This window comes from Lepidochelys olivacea, assembly GCF_965140295.1.
Source record: "Lepidochelys olivacea isolate rLepOli2 genome assembly, chromosome: 19".
Classification (NCBI taxonomy): Eukaryota; Metazoa; Chordata; order Testudines; family Cheloniidae; genus Lepidochelys; species Lepidochelys olivacea.
This window is the reverse complement of record NC_140429.1, coordinates 5,112,310-5,133,756: the sequence shown is the minus strand read 5'-3', so window position 1 is coordinate 5,133,756 and position 21,447 is coordinate 5,112,310. Positions and strand designations below refer to the sequence as shown.

The following is a 21,447-nucleotide window of genomic DNA, read 5'->3' as shown; positions in this document are numbered from 1 at the left end:
ATGAACCAAGGAATCCAGGGCTGTCAACCCAGCGCCTTCCAAAATCAGAAAATCCACTCTGAGAAGTTTGAACAAAAAACACCCAGAGAGCTCCTGCCCAGAGGGTTTCACAGACTCACAGGAATTCACTGCTCAGGGGCCTACATGTTTAACAGCAACTAGGGATCGGGGGTGCTCAATTTTTCAGGTGCCTGACTTAAGACACCTTAAACGGGGCTTGATTTTGAGAGAGTTGAGCCCCGTCCCCCTGAAAATCATGACTCCCTGTAAGATGATCTCAAGCTGAGGATGCAAAACCAGAGGCTCTTCAAATTCACTGGTCACTTGTGAAACTTTAGGCCAGGGTTTGCTTATTAATTGGTGCTAATTTATTTCTCTGCCCCCACTCTCATTCTCGGTTAAGATTCTCAAACCATGCCCAGCTCCATGGCATATGAATATTCAATTAAACTACTGCGTCTCTTTTCTTTAAAATGCACAGTTCCCCTATCCACAGCCCATATCAGCACAAATCAAGAGTGCATCACAGCTCTAGGAAACAGAGAGGAGCTTTCAGGATCCTAACTTTACTTTTGACCCTGAAAGACGAGCACCTGCAAAATTCCAAGGCAAAGTTGTGTCCATTGGGGACGACTTCTTACGGCGCACGACAGTCTAGAGAGCCAAGATCAAAGTGAGTCTGGCCAGAATTAATTCTGAGGCATTTCACTGTTACAAAGCACTACGGGAACATTTGTTATTTGCCTTAGGCAACAGCAGGATGAACGGAACCCAGCTATTAGGATTAAGTATGGATCTCATGTAACACCTTTCCACTAATTTGGATTAAGTCCTCATGGTACTAATTCAACAAAAGAGCAGCTCTTATTCCATCTGCTCCCTCTCCAGTGCCAGCCCTGGGGACAGGACTCTCCCTCCCTGCTTGTTTGGTGGCCTTGTTACCTTGGTATTCCAGCTTAAATCCTGGCTTGTTTTGCGAATGGTCACTGTGGAAGTACACGGTTGTCTCGTGTGACGTCGACAGCAGGGAGCCTGGGATTTCAGTGCCACTGAACCTGCCAATCACATTACTGGTGTCGTAAGGTCCATTCCGGATTTCAATGAAGTCGTGGTTCGGCTCGGTGGAGAAGTTCAGAAACTGGATGTGGGCACCTGAGAAGGAGAAGAGGAGGAGGAGGAGAAGAAATAAACGCAACGGTCAAGTCAGTCTGCTAGTTTGGAAATCGGCAAATACTGGTGGATCAAGCAGCAGGACCTGGAACCTTACTCATCAAGTTTCAGAGTAGCAGCCGTGTTAGTCTGTATTCGCAAAAAGAAAAGGAGGACTTGTGGCACCTTAGAGACTAACAAATTTATCTGAGCATAAGCTTTCGTGAGCTACAGCTCACTTCACTGGAATGCATCCGATGAAGTGAGCTGTAGCTCACCAAAGCTTATGCTCAAATAAATTGGTTAGTCTCTAAGGTGCCACAAGTCCTCCTTTTCTTATATTCATCAAGTGTCTGATGCCAGAATGAGCCTGATGGTGAATGTACCGGGTGCATGCAGGTGGACTCAAGGAACCTGTTTATATGCAGGTAGAATACATTTGTTGTGCTGCTGAATGTCCCAGGAACGTCCAGACAGAAAGCACTTGTTGTTCCGACTATACCAGCGAGGCTCTATCATTCCTGTTATTTCAGTGGGGTGCTGCAACACAGCAGGCAAAGTGGACACGTAGCTGGAGCGTTGAACATTTGTACTCTTTTTCAAAATCATTCACCCCACTGTTTCAGTGGGAACCACTGCTTAAGAACATAGGCCCTTCGGGTATGTCTACATTGTACACGAGGCTCAGGCTCGGACTCGGGTGTGAGCCCAACCACACACAAATCCATCAGACTCGGGTCAGCAAGCACTCAGGACCCAGGTCCTAAGATCTGGCTAGCTGGATGGGTGAGAGCCTGAGTGCAGCTGTGACTCGGGTCCAAGCCCTGTCACTTTGTAGTGTGGATGCAGGTCACGCTGTAGACCCAAGTCAGAAGGTCTGTGCAGTACAGTATGGACATGTTAGCATGGCTGAAAGTCCCAGGTCCAGCAATTGCAAACCCAGATTTACAAAGCAGCCTGGACGCTCAAGCCTGGGCATGGAAACAGTGAGTCCACAAGCCCGAGTCTCACAAACATGGCTTAGTGGACAGAGTAGACACACCCTTTATGTCCAAACCTCCAGCCACACACATCATGAAATAGGCTCACGCCTTACTTTACCTCCATCCAGAGAGAGAGAAAGAGAGGAGTCCCTCTATTACTAGTAGTTCTCAACCTATTTACCAGTGTGGGCTGCATATGTGGCCCAGAATGTGTTACGTGGGTCGCATCCAGTACTACCTATATGGCCCTGAGGATGTCACATTGGCCACAGCTCTGTGCTGACTGAGCTGCAAGCGGCCCATGGGCTGCGGGTTGAGAACCGCTGGCTCAGACCAATGCTCTCTCAGGGATAATTTCAGCATGGGGACTGGATCACCACTTCCGCTGCCTTGTGAAGACCAGGTTTCTGACAGAAATGAGTCAGACAAACTCTCCCAGCCTGCACAGACAGCGTGAGAGTTTAGCATTCAGGCACCGCTGAGTGGGAGACAGTGATCTAATTGTATCTTGATTTGCTCTTTAAACAACTCAGCTGGCTTCCAATTGTTCTATAAGGGATGCTTCTCAAGCTAATGGCCCAGTGCTACTGGGGTTCCTACACTGCACTGTTTGGGGTTGGATTGTGACTGGGTCCTTAGCAGATGTGCTATGAGGAAGGGAGAAGGAGAGCACAAGGCAAATCTCTCCCCCTTTCCGTATGCTCTGGTGTGCAGCCGAGCCATGATCCGGGGGGCAAGCTGGGGTGCTGGGAGAGGCAAGGGTGTTGCACTCCTGACTGCACCCCAACATACAGAGGCATGCGTAACAACAACAAGGGGGAAAGCTTCAGTCCAGAAAACTCAGAAGTGACCCAGAGAATCAGCTGTATTTGCAGGTGCAGTGAGACCTTCCAGATTAACCCCTGAGTGTCTACCATCACTTAGGCCACAAGCAGAAATAGGTACCCAGAAGCAACAGTGTTCATCTGAAGAACTGGCAGCCTTACCGAACCCTACAGGCAGGGAGATCCTCCAGCTGCAGTCCATGTTACTGGGGTAGTTTCCTGGGAACCCAGGGCTCAAGATCACTCCTTCCATCTCTTCTGTGGTCCCACCGCATTGGGCTGTAAGATCGACAGGGGCCTGATGTTAATGGAAAGGATCTGGGGAAAGGTCGCTTACCATTTACACAGGGAGACAGCCACTGCCATCAATTTATTTTATGGAAAAGAAAAGAAAAATTCACCACAGAGCTAACATGATATTTGCCAAGCATCACCCTGATCACCCCCCTAGTACGTTGTATCTTTTTCCTGCCCTCTGTGTCTGACCTATTAAAGCTCTGATCCTGTGACTGGATCGATACCTCTGGTCACAGCATTGTTGTAAGGTGTTAGAAGCAGGGGGCACCTATTACCATGTGCATGTGCAGTATCAAACCCAGTGGGGCCTGTGAGTGGTAACGACTTAATTTCCTTAAATAAGGCACAAAATACAGCTAAGAAATCTATCTGTCTAGCCCCTTACGGTGATTCTGAATGCCTCTGCTTGATCCAAATCAAGATGGAACTGTTGGTATATTTAGCAAACTCTGGACAATTATAAATACAGAACAATTTGCATACGCAGTTGGCTCAAATGAAACCTCTACAAAGGCCAATGCACAAACATCAAAACAAACAAGAAGACAGATTAAATTTCAACTCAAGACATCATCTTATCTGACTGACCTCTGCGTTACTCTTGTAATATGTTCCAATAACATGCACTCATATCCCTAATCCAATCTGACACTGAAGGTACAGATTTCCCTTTGTCCAGCATCTCACTATGCATGCTCACGTCTGACAATGCTTCTCTTGTAAGGGTTTCCCCCCACTTGATGTCTGTTTAACATAACTGCTCTTAAATTATGTAAAAGGAAAACATCTGGATTAAATAAACTGACAGCAGCCAGCAAGCCTTGCCAGGGAATTAATATGTTTTCTCCAGTGCTTTGGGGGCTTTTGTATAATGTCTGGAAATGAGAGAATGATGAAGAATCCAATCTCTGGTTTTACAGTGAGGTGAAAATTGTCATACTTGGGAGATGATTGGCACACATACATAGAATTTCACACACACACACACACACACACACACTCTGAAAAAAGTTGCTAAGTTGCTTGATTTTCACTCAAGCAGGTGCAGGTGCTCAGCATCTCTAAAAACCAGGGCGACACAGCCTGCGGCAGCGAACCTCTAAGCCCGAATCGACACACTCAGGCTCATGGGGCTCAGGATACCACACTAAAAACAGCTGTGTAGACACAGTGGCTTGGGCTGGAGCTTGGACTCTGAAGTCTAGGCAGGGGGTGGGCTTCAGAGATTGAGCTGCAACTTAGAAGGGCTGTCTCCGCAGCTGTGTTGAGTGCGGTAAGCGCAAGCCCAAGTCTCTTGACTTGGGCTCAGAGGCTTGCTGTCGTGGGCTGTCACTGGCTGTGGAGATGTACCCTTATGTAAGGTGCTTCAGTATGGATCCAGCTGTAGACTCCTGGGCTTGAACAACCCAACCCCAGACGCACACTGTGTTCCTTTATTAAAACAGCAGTGACCGGGTCCTGCAAAGCAGTCGCCTCCCAGTGACATCACTGGGATTTGGAGGAGAGGAGAAGAGAAGTGGGAAGGTAGGTAGGTAGGTAGACGGGCAAGTATAGGGATGGACACACGGACGTAACTTTCCAGCACTACACTAAAGGGACAATCTGGCTCAAACACCAGTATTATTTGCATTGTGGTAACGCCTAGAAGCCTCAGTCATGGACCAGGGCCCCGTTGTGCTAGGCACTGTACAGACACTAATGTCTACAACAGGGTCTTGGTCCATGACTGAACTCCTCGGTGCTATGCCAACAGAAATACATCCTAGTAACAATAATGTAAGATTTTTTTGTTCTTGCATTAATCTTGGACGTCCCCGTGGCTGCAGACCCTGTTCCCAGCGCCTGAATTCCTTGACTATAATGCTGAGCCAAAGGGGTTCTGGCTCCTTTCTAAGCAGCTCCCATTGGCAGGTGTCCCATCCACTCACTTATTTCTGCTGTAAGTATCTCTCTATTTATTTCTGGCCTGTAGATCATCAGATAAAAGAGCCAGCAGCTATTATAATTACTTAAAAGCTAAATGATGTGAGCTGGAGCAGCAGGGGCCTGAAATAACTGTTAACTAACTAACGCTATTAAATGCATAAATGTCTCTCTCGCAAAGACATAAAGTGCAGAATATGAATATTAAACATCTAGAGTTGTTAAAAAGCAAAATATTGCCTTAAAATAACCCAAAATGTCCTGCAAGCTGCCTTCATGCCTCTTTGTTTGCAGTACTGCTCCTGCCCTGTGTCAAAAGCCTGACACTTGTTCTCCTCAACAGGAGCAGGATGAACCCTAAGGTCCACCACCTTTCACGCTGCTGGCCACTCATCATCACCTTTCCCCAGGGCATCACCCTAGGCGAGAATGGTGGACGAAGCATGGTGAGGGTCTGGTTCTTTAACATTCTTCTTTTCCTGCAGGGTGAACACCACTGAATGACAGGTGAGGGGAATGGCTCTCCCTCTACACAGGAGTGATGGTTCTGTAATGTAGATTCATGGATGGGGGTTTCATGAATCAAACCAAACCAGGTTTTGTTGTTGTTTTGGACACCAGTCCCAGTGCTACTGGTCCTTCTCTTTTCACCCACGCTTATTCCCCCACATTTTAAGAGGGCACCATATAGAAGCAACTAAGCTGTGGCACGAATCCTACCAATGCAAAGTGGAGGTGGATAATTCCAGCGTCGGACGGTCCCTGGCATGCAGGAAATGTGTGAGTGCCCCTAAAAAAATAAATAAGATGTTTAGGAGATTTGGGGTTTCTTTGTTTCACAGCAATGTTGAAGTCCAGAAAACAAAAACCTTCTGGATTTGCAAGTGTATAGTACCTGGAGTGCATAGCCTGGCTCACACTGAAAGGAGATGACATCATTAACCAAGTACCTCTCTCCGATCTTCAGGCCATTCCCAGGCACTGCGGGTTCTGGACAGCTGGACAGGCCGACGGCTGTGAAAAAGAAAGAGTGAAATTGAATGCTCAAAGAGAGAGGGGAATGTGAACTATGGCAAAGGCAGAGAAGGAAGAACTTTGGGTCTCAATGGGACAAGGACATCATACTTACAGACACACGACAAACACGGGGGAGATAGACCACAGGAGCAAACACTGAGAAAGATTCAATGCAACTGAGTGTGAATAGAGGGGAATCTGAAGCTTAACTCACTGTGTCCCTTCAATGGTTGCTAATGACCTCCCCCATAGAAATCAGATGTGGAAACTACATTTTGCCATCTCCATCTCCCTATGAAATCCCCCCGAAGAACAGTGTATCATGGCATGCTTTGCCCAGTCCAGCTTTGAATGCCTCTAGTGATGGGGCTTCCATCACTTCCACTGGGAGACCATTGCAGGGTCTAACAGAAGTTACCACTGTCGTATTTCCCCCTGATAGTCACCTCAAATTCACCCGTCTTCCATTTTACCCCATTGGTCCTAGTTCTAAACCCTCCTCTACACAATCCCTGTACCTCTGGGCTGGGAACACTTTTACCTGCCAACACCTCTTCCCAAGGGCCATCAGCTAGAAAAACGGATCCCTAGAATGAAGTTTGTGCTGCATCCCGTGTGACTTTCTCTTGCCACCTAACCTGATCTGTATGCCCATGCCATGGTGCCCGTCTTCCTAACACCACCCTAATTGCTTTTCTCCATCCTCCAGCATCTCATTTACACTCCTGGCCTTGGCAGCTTTCTCTGGTATCTTAATAGTTCCCCACGCTCTATTCTCTAGTGCTTTATGCAGTCCAATTTTATTCGTCTTGCAAGAGCAGGCTCCCAACACTTCCCTTGGGGAGAGTATTTGTCGGATATGAATAAGTAAGATGTAACCTTCTGGTTGACAGGCATGAATGCTACTGATCAGACCTCACTGACTCAGGGCTAGTCAGCAGTGTAATAATTGCTGTATTATACATAAGCAACAATACATCAGTCTTTAAAGTAACCAAGAGTAGAAAAGCAAAGCACTGAGGCAACGAAAGCCCCCTTGAGAATGTTAAATCGTGTTTGTATTCATGTTGCTGTACATCGTTTTGTATCGGATGTTGCCTGATTTGTAAGAGGAGGGAGCCAATCCCAGTTGTCCGTTGCTTGACAAACTCCAGTTTATTTGAGTCACGCTTGTAGTACAAAGAGTCCATTCTTTTTCTCGTATGTAATTTACCCTTTTTGGGGACAGAGACAGCACAATCCCATTTTCCCCTTCTCTCTCTGCCCCCTCCCCCTCTCTCTCTTTAATTATGGAATGAATTTATCATTTGAGACAGGTAACTAACAGACCTGGGTCTCTGATAGTGTCTAAATTGAATATTCCATGAAGATTTTACTCAATCCTGTTTCCTTCCAGGTTACAATTACAATGAGAAGGAGGCCCACTGCAAACAGGATTAGCAACCCCAGAGGTCATATGTCCAGTGAGGTGCTCCCCTCTTTATGTATTCCCCCGTCTCCCACTTCCATGGCGCCACATGGAGATAAAACTAAGACAGTAGTTTGCAGTCACCTCAGCTCACCTCATAGCCCACCATAGCTTAGCTGTCTGCCAGAACCTCCCTCACTCTCCACACTAACAGCTGTCACTAAAAGATAACCTTCAGCGTCATTCCAAGGGCTAAAGTTCTGCTTCAACTCTACAATCTGGAGGCTGAACTAGAAAGGGGAAAAAAAATAACCTTGACATGGGTTTGATGGCAACTCCCCTTCTGATATCAGAGTCATGCTTTCTGGCAAGAAAACATGCATGGCCACATGTGTGGCTGTATCTCCTGACCTTCAGGGAGTAGTGAGAGCAGATCTGAATAACTTCTCACACAGAACAGTGGGTGACCGAGTCATCCTCAGTGCTAAAGTCCATTAATTTCCCTCTGGTTTTTGGGCATGTGGAGATAAGGGCTATTTCTCAAGGGATCAGATTGGGTGAGAGGTGGAAGAAACACTATGTATGAGCTCACCTCACGCTGCTTCCTTCTGGTGTTCCTAAGTATACAAGCTGGAAACTTCCTGTCCCAGCCTGGAAACCTGACCCCAGAATGGGGCACCCAGTATAGTTCAGCTAATGCCTCAGCTGAGAACTATGATTATCTATCCATCTCAGGGTTTTATACTGCTGACCATCACCGTAGCATCTGGGTGCCTTCAATGGCAATAGCCATATAGTTGCTGGACTTCATGGAGTTGCTGGCATTCTCACTGTTGTACCTCACACTAATGTACTGCTTTACTAATGAATGCATTAGGAGCGAGGTGCTCTTATCCCCGTTTCACAGAAGGGAAAACTGAGGCAGAGGGTGGTGAAATGACTCAAGGTCTCACAGCAGAAGAAAACAGGTCAGAACCCAGGAGTCTTCATAGCAAATGACCAACCTCTCTTGGGCTACCAAAGCTGTCAAACCCACCCTTTCTAATCATGCCTCCAATCTCACCACCACCACCCGAGGACGCGCCTGATGGGTCAGGTTTGACTGTTCCTGGCCCGCTGGTCACAGCAGTCCCAAAGAATGCAGGTTCTCTCTACAACCAAGTCTCCTCAAGTAAAGAAACAAAAAGTCCGGTGGGAAGAAAGTCATGGGATATGGGCACATCTGGCGACATGCTGTCCTATTGCTAGGAATAACCACGGCTGAACTTGGTGGTGACTGGCTGGATTAGCACATGCTTGCAAGTGAGTTGGTAGGCATGGAGGAGGGGTTGGAAGTGCAATGAGGGGGGCCTGGGATCCCCACAGAGTTCTGACGATCTCCCTCAATAATCAAACAAGTGCTAGGAAGCACCAGGGTGACCTGCCCTGGAGAAGGAGGGCACATGTGGGAGACTAATGTATTCCACAACAAGTCACTCATCTGCTGACCCACCCAAGCCTCTTCCCTGTCCCTGTGTGGCAGCATTCACCAGGGGGTGCTCCCAGGCTGAATGGAGAGAGAGAGATAGAGGCATCTGGCTACAAATGTGTACACTGCTGGGAACAATGGGCTGGATGGAGAGAGGAAGAAACAGATGGGATGCAGATCTTCCAGGTGGGCTGGTGGCCCAGCAGATGCCTCACACCGCCGTCTCAATGTCAAAGCATGCCTGCCCAGCCCCGGGGAGCATCCTTTGCACCCTCCTTCCCAGGCTCCTTGCCACTCCGCAGCAGAGACACCAGCCCAGAGGGGATGACAAGCCCAGGGCAGCTGACTGCATGGCAGGTCTCACTTTCACAGACCCAGAGACAGCATCTTTTGCGGACAGGCAAGCCGTAAACAAGAGGAACATTGGGCTTCAAGGAGAGAACATGGAGGAGGACAAGCGGGAGAGGGCACATCCGTGCATGACCCTGGGGACTAAGGGAAGCAGCAGGAAATGGGGGTGAGGGTGGAGGAGACGGCAGGACATGACGGACCCTTCTGCGGTTACTATGGAAGCTTCTGTAGTGCAACATGTTGGTCAGGGACGGAAGAATGGTGAGATGATGTGCTGGGAGCTTGGAGGCTGCCCCATTTACCCCTCCCTGGGCAATTGTAGCCGGGCCAGGAAGGGCCTGGCACAGCTTTTGGGCACAACCGCGGTTTTGCCAGAGACCTAAGACACAGAAGGCAGCCTTGGGGCCAACCTGGACCTTCACATCTCCACTCCAGACGATGGGAGCCAGGTTGTGGACAGAGCAAAGCTCCGACGCCAAACGATCTCCAGGTGAGAGAGAGAGAGAGAATCTGGGTAGGAACTGCAGCCGGATAATACGTCTTATTATTTGTATTACTGTAGTGCCTAAGAGCCACCCTGATGGAGCAGGCCCCCCTTGTGCTCGGCACTGTTCAAACACAGAACAGAAAGCCAGGTCCCTGCTCCAAAGAGCTTAGAGTCTCAGCAATGGAATGCAATACGGAGGTAATTTTCTTTTATAAGCTACCATCTAGGAACACACCTTGAATGCTCACACTTGCCCAGCCGATCTCAAGCAGCTCTTGCTGTGGTTAACAGTTCACTGAAGCATCTGCCACTCCGGGTTCCACCTCTGGATGTGCTCTGAACAGAGGAGCGGTTCCCGACACAGTAACCAAGCTTCTTGGAGCACAGTGTTGGCCAAGACACTGGCGAGGAATACTCTACAGATCACCACCACATGGAGGGAGAAATAAACAGCCCTACTACCTACCCATAACAAGCAAGTGGAAACAGCGAAGCATTATACCGTGCCAAACACCAGGCAACACAGGGCCGGCTCTGCTCCCAGGAGGTGTCAAAGCTCCCACGTTGGCACAAGGGATTGGCCCCAAAGGAAGATCTCAAACAATTTCAACATGCACTACACATATTAACTGATCCTCATAGCAAACTGTCACTCCCATTTTACAGTGGGGAGCTGAAACACAGAGAAATTAAGTGACCAGCTCGCATAACAAGTCATGGACAGAGCTGCAGGACTCCTGGGCCACTACATGGATCCCTTGGGATCCCAACCACGGAGCAAGCCAGTGGCATGGCTACAAGGAGAATCTATTCAGACGGTAAGCTGTTTGGGGCAGGGATTGTCTTTTTATTATCTGTGTGTGCAGCAAACAGCACAATGGGGCCCTGAGCCACCTGATCTGGGGCCTCTAGGTGCTGCCACAATGCAAATAAAATCAAGAATCATTTATGTGCTTTGCAGTAGTGCCTAGAGGTCCCCATGAAATCAAGGCCCCACTGTGTGGTGTGTTGCAAACACACATGGTAAGAGGCGGCTCCTGTCCTGAAGAGCTTACACACTAAACAGACAAAAGGTGGGAGGAGACACAGAAAGGGGAAGAGACTTATGCAAGTTCGTAACCTCCATCTCCTGAGTCCCACTCCAGGGTCCTAGCCTCTCCCAAGCCCTTCTCCTCTCCTGCAGTTTTGCTTTAACCATTAGCACACACAGGCTTCTTATGCATAAACAGAAGCAACCTGGAAAGTCTGGTGCAAGCAGACATTTCTCAAGGGCGCAGAGTCTCTACAGATAAGCACCTGTACAGCACAGGACCGTATGCCATTTTGTGGACATTTTGCAAATGAAAGACAGTTGAAATCTATCTGCGGCTTTGGGGAGAGAAATCCCCACAATCTGTTGGCTCGAGATCTGAAGGCGAGAGTCGTGTTTGTGAGCACCTGTGAAAATAGGGTGTCCAGCAAGAAACAATTATGTTCACATCACCCACAGGAAGGTTCAATTAAAGGAGACAATAGTCCCAGCACATCTCTCATCAGCTCAGTGCTGCTGATACCGATTCGGGCATGAGTCAGAGAGTGGGAATATCTCTGTACATTAACCTCCACGCACGTAGGGAGCGGAGAATGCCCTGGATTGGTTGTTGCAGACTTCCACTGTAAATGCACAAGCCTGCTTGCTTCCCCTGCTGTTACAGATACCTTCAATTTCATAACAGCGATCATTCTGCTACCTACAGCTCCTACGTTGCTGGACTTTGCTCTAGCTGTCATTCATACGCCCACTGCCGTCCTGCTGGAGAGGTAAAAGCAACCACCTCTGCATGGCTGCCTGCTGTAGCTTTTCTGGATTGACCAGGTCTGGTCATAGATGAGGAATCAAAGTACAGGCAGCAGGAAGAACGAAGCCTTGGCTTCATGATCAAAACCTGCCAGTTCTCTTTAATGAGAATCCCTACCACCCCCACTCTAGTCAGATGCAGCGTCCTGCAGAGATATACACGATCCAGGCCCCCTTCCATATGGATGGCTCCATGCTCCCTGTCCAAACCCATGTGTTGCTCCCATATCCTCCTGGAATGGAGGTCCAAGAATGGGAAGCGAACCTACGTCACGTCTGGTTGATGGGTTACCACCAGATCCCTAGTGGTCAGGCCCTTTAACAGCGATTGGGGATGCACCAACACTTGAATCTTTCCAGTAAAGACTGAGAGATTAGCAATGGGACACTCTGTAGATTGCCTGGGGTAGCAGCTGCTTTGGCAGGAAGGTCTTCCTCAGGGCTTTCTATTCAGTTCATGCTAACAAGTCTCCCAGGTCTGATGTCCGAGGCTGTGAAAGTCATTAATGAGCATGCCCCTGCGATATTCACCTACACCATCGCTGCGTTGCCAGCATCTACCTTGTTGCTTCACAAAGTTCATTGGGATGGGAGGTGGGTTAAGACAGACACTGTCACAAGCCCACATTCATTTCTATTCTTTCATTCCACGTAGGGCCAGATGCTGTTACACAGCAGTGCCCACAGCAACAATCTTTGCATCCTGGCACAAGAGGAAGTCAAGGTGGGAGGACAGCTGTGCACGTAGGCTCACCACACACATTCATGCACTGGGGGACTGACACTGTGCAGCAGCAAAGTATAGTGTGTGTGTAAGTGCAAGGGATAAAGTGCCGAGCAGGATAGGAAGCGCAGGGGACCCCGATCTATTAACCTGCAGGCTGCCAAATTACTCCTGCCTTGTAAGAGAGGCGACGCTAAACCGGGTTTGTCACAGCTAAGCGCATCAGCAGCAGGACGAGGATCACATGTATGAAAACATCTCCTCGGCCATGTCCATTCTATGCCCACATGAGTACCTCTTTTACACTCTGTGCACTTGACTGTAAGAGAGCAGGCATGGATGGTTGAGCACTGGGTCAAAACCTAGCACTTAACCTCACTTGCACCACCCACCTTATGTAGCCTCCACTTGCACTGAATTGTCACCACCTTACACACCATGCTAGGACCTGCAGGATGAAAGCTTGAGCATGTGCTGTTCCAGGAACCCATCTGGGAGCTGCGCTTACTTTTGTATTCCAAGTGAAATCCTGCAGCAGACACGCTGATATCCGAGTAGAAATGCAGATAGAGCTGGTTCGAAGTGCTGTTCAGCAAAGCAGGCACCGTCGTACCTGGGAAAAGAGGAGGGATGTATGGTACTGAAAGGTGTTTTTTCTCCTCCCCTTTATAGTCCGAGATTTGCTGCATAAATCTGAGAAGAATCTGAGAACAGAAAGTCCTTTAATTTAACGGCCCCACTCAGTTTGAACAGGTCCTAATGAGTCCAGCAGAGGAATAGCCAAGGCCTGTCGGAAAAGACGTTTCCAAAGCCTAGAGACACATTTCATCACGTAAAGTCTTATCAGCCAGAGAGCAGCTTGACTGAGGGATTGAGAGGTCAATTTGGTGATGAGGATGAGTGGGAACAGACCTTGAGTTGCTGGGGAAGCCAGCGCTGCCCCAAGTCTGTTAACTATTAAAGTAGCAGGTCCAAGTGTTTCTATCTGATATGTGGGACTGAGCACAGCCCTGGATGCAGTGGCCGCTGCTCTTTATGAATCTGACCCAGAACCTTTCATCTGAGGATCTCAAAACATTAAAAATATTAATCAATTAAATCTCACAATGCTGTGAATAACCACCGGCAAGTTTTTGCCAGAAACACTGCACCCAGGTGTTGATTCTGCAGGGAAAGGGTTAAAAGGGTTCTAGAGGCTCAGTGATGCAGGTGACTTGTTACCCCCACTTGGATGTAAGGTAATCTCATTCTCTGGGATGAGAGGATCTAGGGTGATGGCTGAGTGGTACCGAGGGAGAAACCACAGTAGCAACCAAGTCTAGAGAGAAAGCTTGAGTTAGTTGTGATGTTCTCTTTTTCCTGTTTTCACTGTTAACAAAGGTGGCGGCAATCTCAGACTTTACAATGTATAAGCACTGGGTTGGTAGAGCAGTTTAGGGAAAGTCCCACAGTACTGTACCCATTTTACAGATGAGTAAAAATGAGACACAGAGGCCTTATCTACAGCACAACCGTTTGCACCCAGCAATGGTGCAGCTCAGGAATGCTAGCAATGGTGAGAGTGCCTGTGCAGGCAGGATTTACAGCAGGTTTGCACAAGCAGGGTGGTCCAAACACCTATGCCTGACACTAGCGTTGACACTATTGCTACTGCACCACTGGAGCGTTGCTGGAAAATGGGTACGATGCGCTCTAGTGTGGACACACTCAGCAATACTAAGTGACCTGTTCAAAGTCACCAAGTGACAGGTCAGTCCCATCACTGGAGCATAAGAGTCAAGAGTCCAGACTCCCAGGTCCTACTTACTAGACCATGTTCCTCCATTTTCCCTAAGATAATATGGTGCTGCTGTTACCAACCTAATAACACTACAAAGGTGACCAGCCAGTGCCATGTTTAAGGTTCTCTGCTGGCATCTTCTGAAGCCAACCATAGCCTAAGGCCTCAATTCAGTAAAACACACTTGTCCCATTTAAGCAGATGCTTAAATTTGTCCTGAGTCTGTAAAGCATTTAAGCATGTGCTTATCTTTTAAGCAGGTGTTGACGTCCAGTTGAACTCAGTGGAAATTAAGCTGTTGCTTAAGGGCTTTGCTGAATACTGCAAATAGGACTTTAAATAGCCACCTACCAGAGAAACTTCCCAGCATGGTGACAGTATTATCCCCTCCATCAAACACTTCCAGGGAATCCCAGTTCTGCTCAGTAACAAAACTGACCACTTGAATCTGAAACATTAAAAAAGAAAAGAATATCATTCACTTCGTACCTATGTTGTTAATAGGCAAAAATAATACCAACCACAGAGCCATTAATAAAGATAACAATGTGTCCTGTGGTTTGATCTCACTGTCATTCTGCCTGTGATGATGCATTACCAAAGTTAACAGAACTACAGTCTCAGAATGTCACTGGGTGCGCTGGGTGAAATTATTACAGCAAAACCGGAAACCATCAGTCCACATGCTGGGCCTGATCATCAGCTGGTGCAACCTGGCACATCTCCTTTGACTTCAGAAGCTGATTTACACCAGCTGAGGATCTGGTCCCTTCCTTCAATTTGGTAAAATTCCTGCAGAGTTCTGTAGGTTTTCACACTAAAACATGATGTTTTCAGAAGGAAGATGCTCCCATGTACAGTAATGCCAATGCTCCATGATCAGAAATCATGAGAATGTCTTGAGATTCGTGATATGATGATGATTATTTCTAATTGGGGGTTCTTCATATTGTCCTTCAGTTTCTGAGCCTTTTGGGTGCACTCAAGTCTTGTTTTCAAGTTTTTCCCTACAACTAGAAGTGCTGGAAATTTACTTTAAAAATGAAAACTGAGATTCTTATGTAATCACATGACTCCAGGAGCAGGGGCTTCAAAAATCACCAAATAAATAAAATCGCTACAGCTGGTGATACGGTATTTGCATTCTGAAATAGCTCCTATTCTTCAGCAAGAACACCTCGAGTAATTACCAGCGGATTTTTTTTTTCTCTTGATGCCTTTTCAGACAGATTCTAACAGTATTTCTGGGGACAAGGAATTCAAAGTGCTGGAGAAACAAGTTGCTCTGTGCTTCTAGGTTGGCATTTTCAAGGCAGCCTAAGAGAGTTAAGGGCCCACCTCCCACTGAAAGTCAAAGGCAGTGGGGCACCCTTAGCATTCTTTGACAGTCCCCGGCTTAACGCTTACCCAATGGCTACAATTTTCAAAAGTGGGGGCCTAAAGTTAGGCACCTAAACCCATATTTAGGCTCCTATATAAGAGGCCTGGATCTTCAAAAGTGCGGAGTTGTGTGCCCACAACTGCCATTCAAATCTACGGGGGCTGTGGTTGCTAAGCCCCTGACAAAAATCAGACCATTTATCTAGGGCCTAACTCCATGGAATTTTGTACCCTCATTTGGGCATTTTAGCTGGCTAGATGGAATCGCTCTCATTTCCAGAGCTCTTGCATATACCTATTGCTGCTATTCACTTGGATGATGTAAATATTTCTTACCAATCCCAGTGCTTATGATCAGCAGAAGTCCCGTTAAATTCAATGAAATTACTCTTTTAAGCACTGAGCTCAACAGGAGACAATTTGCAGGACTAAGCACTTGCAGGTACTTTTAGACACGACAAATCCTGATTTATATATAATCACACAGACTCCCAGACATCCCTCCCACCCCCGCCCATCTGGAAAAATCCTACGAAAACACCCCCTTTTCCTCTAAAATGCCCGCGTTCTGCATTTACAAATCCAGTCCAAATGCCTGAGTTCCTTTTGCCTGCTAATGCAAAGTCGTTTTAAAAAAAATCAAACCATTATTTCTGGCATTTTAACCTGTTTTCCTGCTTGATTTACTCTGAATGATAAAATAACTTTGTGGCCTTATTTTTTTTAAACTAAGGGCGTCTATCTAGCTGGAATACTAATGACCCCTGTGGAGGCATTACCTATCACACTGACAGAGTCAATACCTGTCAGCCTGTATAATTGCACCCCAATTATTACTTATGTTTTTACAAAGGAAAGTGGGTTTCCTTTGCTTTCTTAAAATTCCTTTATTTATGTTTATAAAGCCATAAACATTTTAAAGGTTCTAATTCTAGACTGATGTGGATTCATGAGGGAGCTGCATCTATTTTCTGCCATGTATAGAAATTAATTCACAAGAAGGTTTGCTCCCAGAATGAATAATTCATGGCAGAAGTGCAAGCTGGTGCATTGATTACATAAAAACCCCTGCCGGTGACTCACTGCTGCTAAGAAAGCTTTCAGTTCGCCTCCTCCTTTGATTTACAGTTGTTTAACCTTTAATTGTTGTACAAAACGGGGGTAAACTGATACTTAAATTAGTATCTAATAACTCTGAACATGTCACACACAAAAGGAGGTAATTAGGGGGTGGGGCACATAAGGTGCTCAGGGCTAAGTGGTTCTGGTTACATTGTGTGCAGAGAGAGTCTTGGGGTGCCTAAGCATAACTAGATGCCGGCTTTGCTTCTATGTGGGTCAAACACAGAGTGATCGCTCTTGTTCTGCCTTTAGTGCATCCTTTTTCTTGACAGTTTCTGGAGGCAGACTTCATTGGTGACATGTTCCACCTGTCGAAGCCCAGTGGCTCTTACAAACTTTTCTTCAGCTGAGAAACTTCCAGCAGAGAAAAAGAATGACAAATCAACACCAGCCTCCTCTGCAGAAGGAGTCACATCACCTAGATTCACATCTCTGTCCCTTGTTCTGTGTGCATCTTCCTGGGTAAAACTGAGGGGGCTGTGGATCTATCCATCATCCATATCCCCATTCATACCATAAATGCACTGTGGCCCCCTCAGAAGACTGGCATGGACAGAAATGCTGCTCCAGTCTAACAGAATTATTTCTTTAGCTCAAGTAGCAGAGGCCTGTCCTGAAGGGGAAGGACCAGTCCCTTGCTGATGACTCATCACTAGGCCCCTACCAAATTCACAGCCATGAAAAATGCATCACGGACCGTGAAATCTGGTCTCCCCCCTGTGAAATCTGGTCTTTTGTGTGCTTTTACCCTATACTATAACAAATGTCACGGGGGAGACTGGCGTTTCTCAAATTGGTGGTCCAGACCCAAAAGGGAGTTGCAAGGGGGTTACAAGGTTATTTTAGGGGGGGTCCCGGTATTGCCACCCTTACTTCTGTGCTGACTTCAGAGCTGGGCAGCCGGTAGGCAACGGCTGTTGGCCGGGCACCCAGCTCTGAAGGCAGCGTTGCCGCCAGCACCAGTGCAGAAGTAAGGGTAGCCGTACCGCAAAACCCCCTACAATCACCTTGCGACCCTCCCACAACTCCTTTTTGGGTCAGGATCCCTACAATGACAACGCCCTGACATTTCAGGTTTAAATAGCTGACATCATGAAATTTACTATTTTTAAAATACTAGGACTGTGAAATTGACCAGAATGAACCCTGAATTTGGTAGGGCCCTACACATCACCATGGTATTGAATGCCAAATGGTTAAACTTTTGGAAATGACTGACTTGATGCACACTTAGAGGCAAGATGATTTTTGTTTCTCATGTGCATAAACCCAAACTTGTTTTTTTTCCTCTTTGCAGGTCACCTTTAGGGCTTGTCTACACAGGGACACTCAGGATAATTAATCCAAATTAAGGAAAGGGGTGAATTTAAACTGGATTATTTAAATCACATTAAACTCCAGTGTGGACATATTGTATTCAGAATTAAACTGGATTTGTTCAATTTAGGTTACTTTACTTCCAGAGTGAATTAAGATAAACTGAATTAAGGCCACTTTAATTTTGAATAAGAGTGTCCACATGGGTTTAGTGAGGTTTAACTAATCCACTTTAACTTTCCTGAGTGTCCCCCTGTAGATAAACCCATAGTGGAAAAAGGGCTTTTGGATCATTTCCTGATTTCCCTCATATTACTTTTCCTAGTTTTACTCACTATGGTTTGTGGGAAGGTTTATTAGATGCATCATGATGATGGGAGGACGAAATCACGGGGAGAGCACTTATGAATGAAATACATGTTATTTCTGACCAGCCTACATTATTAGTCACTTCCTTCCATACCCAATGTAGGAATGTAAAAACAATGATTGGCTACACATACTGAGAACATTCTCACTGAAGCTTTGCATTAAAAGTGGTGGAAGGAAGAATCAATTGATGTCACTTTAAAAAAAATCTGTGAATTAATTATCACCTCTTGATAATGTGAGTCCCAAACATTTTGCAAAATGCATCGACTGTTTAAATGTTTAAACGGAGCCTCCTGCAATTTGGTTGTATTAATGGCTAACATTTCAGATGAGTGGGAAGGAATCTGTGATGCATTTTGCAGCTTTGCAAAACATTCTGTTAATTGGACTTAAAATACAAAACAAGAAGCAGGAATTTGCCAGTCTGGAAGCAGTGACAGCCCTATTAGAAGCCACAGAGCACTTATTCCCTCCATTCCGCCTGTTAACAAACTGTCACTGATGTGACAGGCCATGGTCAGGCAAGATACTAATTTCAGTGACTGTAGATCTGGAGTAACTCCACTGAAGTCAATGGAATCATTTCAGATTTACACTGGAGTCACACAGATCAGAATGCAGCCTGGTCGCTTCGTGTCAGACACAGATCTGCAGCATGTAGGGACAGGGTAATAAAAGTGTACCTGAAGTCAGAACAAACATGTCATAAGACATACATTTACTGTGTGTGCCAACAGCTATGACTGCTGCAGAGAGAGAGAGAGAGAGGAAAAACCCTCTATTAACCTATTGCCTGATAGAAAAATAAGAGCTTTTAATAAACAAAACCCCTGCAGATAAAATGGTGTAAAGAAGAAGAAAGAAGCCCAGCGATTATCAGACTCTTGGAATGAATGAACCTATTAAATGAATCCATCTTATCTGCATCAATTGATGCCAGTGTAACATGTGGCTAGATACCTTCCTGTGAGGATGGGAACTTTATCTAAGGGACTGCTCTCTGTGATGTGTTTTGAATGAATTAAATTCTTAGTCTCCTCAGGTTTGTGGCAGGTTTTCTGTGGAGGACTGATAAGTGCCAGAGAAACCAAAACACTACATGGAGAAACTGACCACTAGAACTACAGTGGTAGAATTATACCGCTCTAGCTATGTCAGTATAGTCCCTGTGCGGATAATCTAATCCAGACTAAAAATGATTTATTTTGGTTTATATTGTTTATGAGACTTTAAACCTGCATAATTAAGCACCATGTGGCTGCTTTAGGCAACGTAAGCTACACCAAAAAAGACTCACTTTTATTCCAGAATAGAGCATCCACACAGAGAGTTGTACTAGCATAGCTATAGTGGTTTAATTATCCCCCTGTAGTTCTGCCGGCCAACTTCCCCATGTAGTAATCCTCCCACTGAAATCTCACCCACCTTGGGCAGCCTTGGTGAAAATGAATGTCTGATTCCAGAAAAGAATGACGCTTTCCATTGATCTCCTTCTTCTGAGTAGCAGCGACTTGATGGTACTTGACCTCTACAAGTGCACTAGATACAGTATGTTCCTTCTCTCAATATCATGCTGCAGTGACAGCTGTTTAATACGGTACCTGTATTCCTGCTCCTTCAGGGACGGTTATCTTCCACACGCAATTGAGGCTATTCAGGTAGGGCTCAGGGAAGCCAGGGGAAAGGATGGTGCCTTTACGCTCGGTCAAGTTTCCACCACAAGGTACTGAAAAAAAAAAAAGCAAATGAGAACTTGAATGTGTGCGAGCTCAGCTTTAATACCATCACTTCACTGGGGATGGGCAGAAAAGTACCTGAGATTGGGGGATTACTCAAGAAAGTGATTCGCAAATAAAACCATCAGGGTGGCAACACCGTTCCTGACAGTGCAGCACAATGGGAACCTGATCTTGGCCCCAAATCGGGGGTTGGTGGGGATGGGGAAGGAGTGCACCACATTTCAGCAATCCGGATCAGTGGGCAGATCTTGTGGAAACCATGATCTTTGGGCACAAGTTAGAGCAGCCTTAAGGCTGGTCTAATTTACAGCAGGGCCTGGTTCAGCCACCAGCATTGTGAAGGGTGGTAAGAAAGGTGGCATAATGCCACTTATACCCTCCCACTTAGGCCAGTTGTGCTCGGCACTTCACTGGCACTCCTGGCGAGCAGGAGCAGAGTCCTTAGTAGAGAACGATATCCTCTCTATAGGTGACTGTAACCTTTCCATAGAATTCAATATTCCGTTAAAAGCCCCCTAGAGAAAGGGAATGGTTTTCCATGACTTTCTATAGGGCTTTCCGACAAGGAATACAAAGAGCTAGGCATGCAGAGAACCTTGCTTCCCCTTTTATCCCCCACTGAACCAGGTTTACAAACCAAGACAGGTAGGCACGGAGACATTCCACTGAGCTAACGCTCCCGGCATAGTCAGGCATTCAATACTCCGGGAGCCCTGGAGAGCATATCCGGCGCTGCACTCGAATCGGACAACGGCCCCGACTGAGAAATCACTGCCAATCCTCCTCCCGTAGCGGGGTTCCGGCACGGAGCTGCATTGTGTAGCACTGGTGCGAGGAACCGCTTTGAACACAGAGGGAGGAAATGGGAGTGTGATGTTAGGAGACCCAGAGCCAGCTCATGCCAAGGCCCCGGGGCTCTCTGAACACAGAGTAATGCTTAGCTGGAAAGCAGTTTGGTTCACCTGTGGATTAGTATAGTTAAAACAAATATTAGTGTTATAAGAATGTGCTTAGACTTTATGGCATGCTTGTATTAGTCTTACTTATAATACCTGTCTCCCATGCTATAAGGTGATTCTCAAGTGTTCGCTCTATAGCTGTGAAACGTTTGTTCTGAAACTATGTAATTCACCAAACAGGGGGGAAAAAAGCTTCAACTAATGCAAAATGCTGGATTCCTATAGAAGGTGTTATCTCCTGGCCACTAGGAAGGACTACTGAATCCAAATGGGCCACTGTGGAACAAAAACTTTGTCAATTTCTCCTCCC

At 46.5% G+C, this 21,447-nt stretch overlaps 1 protein-coding gene across 1 annotated transcript in view; it reads right to left on the bottom strand.

Annotated features, from left to right (window-relative positions):
- The window catches only part of CSMD2 (CUB and Sushi multiple domains 2), a 544,659-nt gene that overhangs the window by 91,252 nt on the left and 431,960 nt on the right, over nucleotides 1-21,447 (bottom strand). The window contains exons 34-41 of the mRNA XM_084652534.1: nucleotides 20,816-21,019; nucleotides 20,041-20,165; nucleotides 14,600-14,696; nucleotides 12,977-13,081; nucleotides 6,072-6,190; nucleotides 5,897-5,966; nucleotides 3,119-3,235; nucleotides 943-1,152 (exon numbers count right to left, since the gene is read on the bottom strand). Of these exons, the coding sequence (XP_084508660.1) occupies nucleotides 943-1,152; nucleotides 3,119-3,235; nucleotides 5,897-5,966; nucleotides 6,072-6,190; nucleotides 12,977-13,081; nucleotides 14,600-14,696; nucleotides 20,041-20,165; nucleotides 20,816-21,019 (1,047 nt within the window). The remainder of the gene's footprint in view (nucleotides 1-942; nucleotides 1,153-3,118; nucleotides 3,236-5,896; nucleotides 5,967-6,071; nucleotides 6,191-12,976; nucleotides 13,082-14,599; nucleotides 14,697-20,040; nucleotides 20,166-20,815; nucleotides 21,020-21,447) is intronic.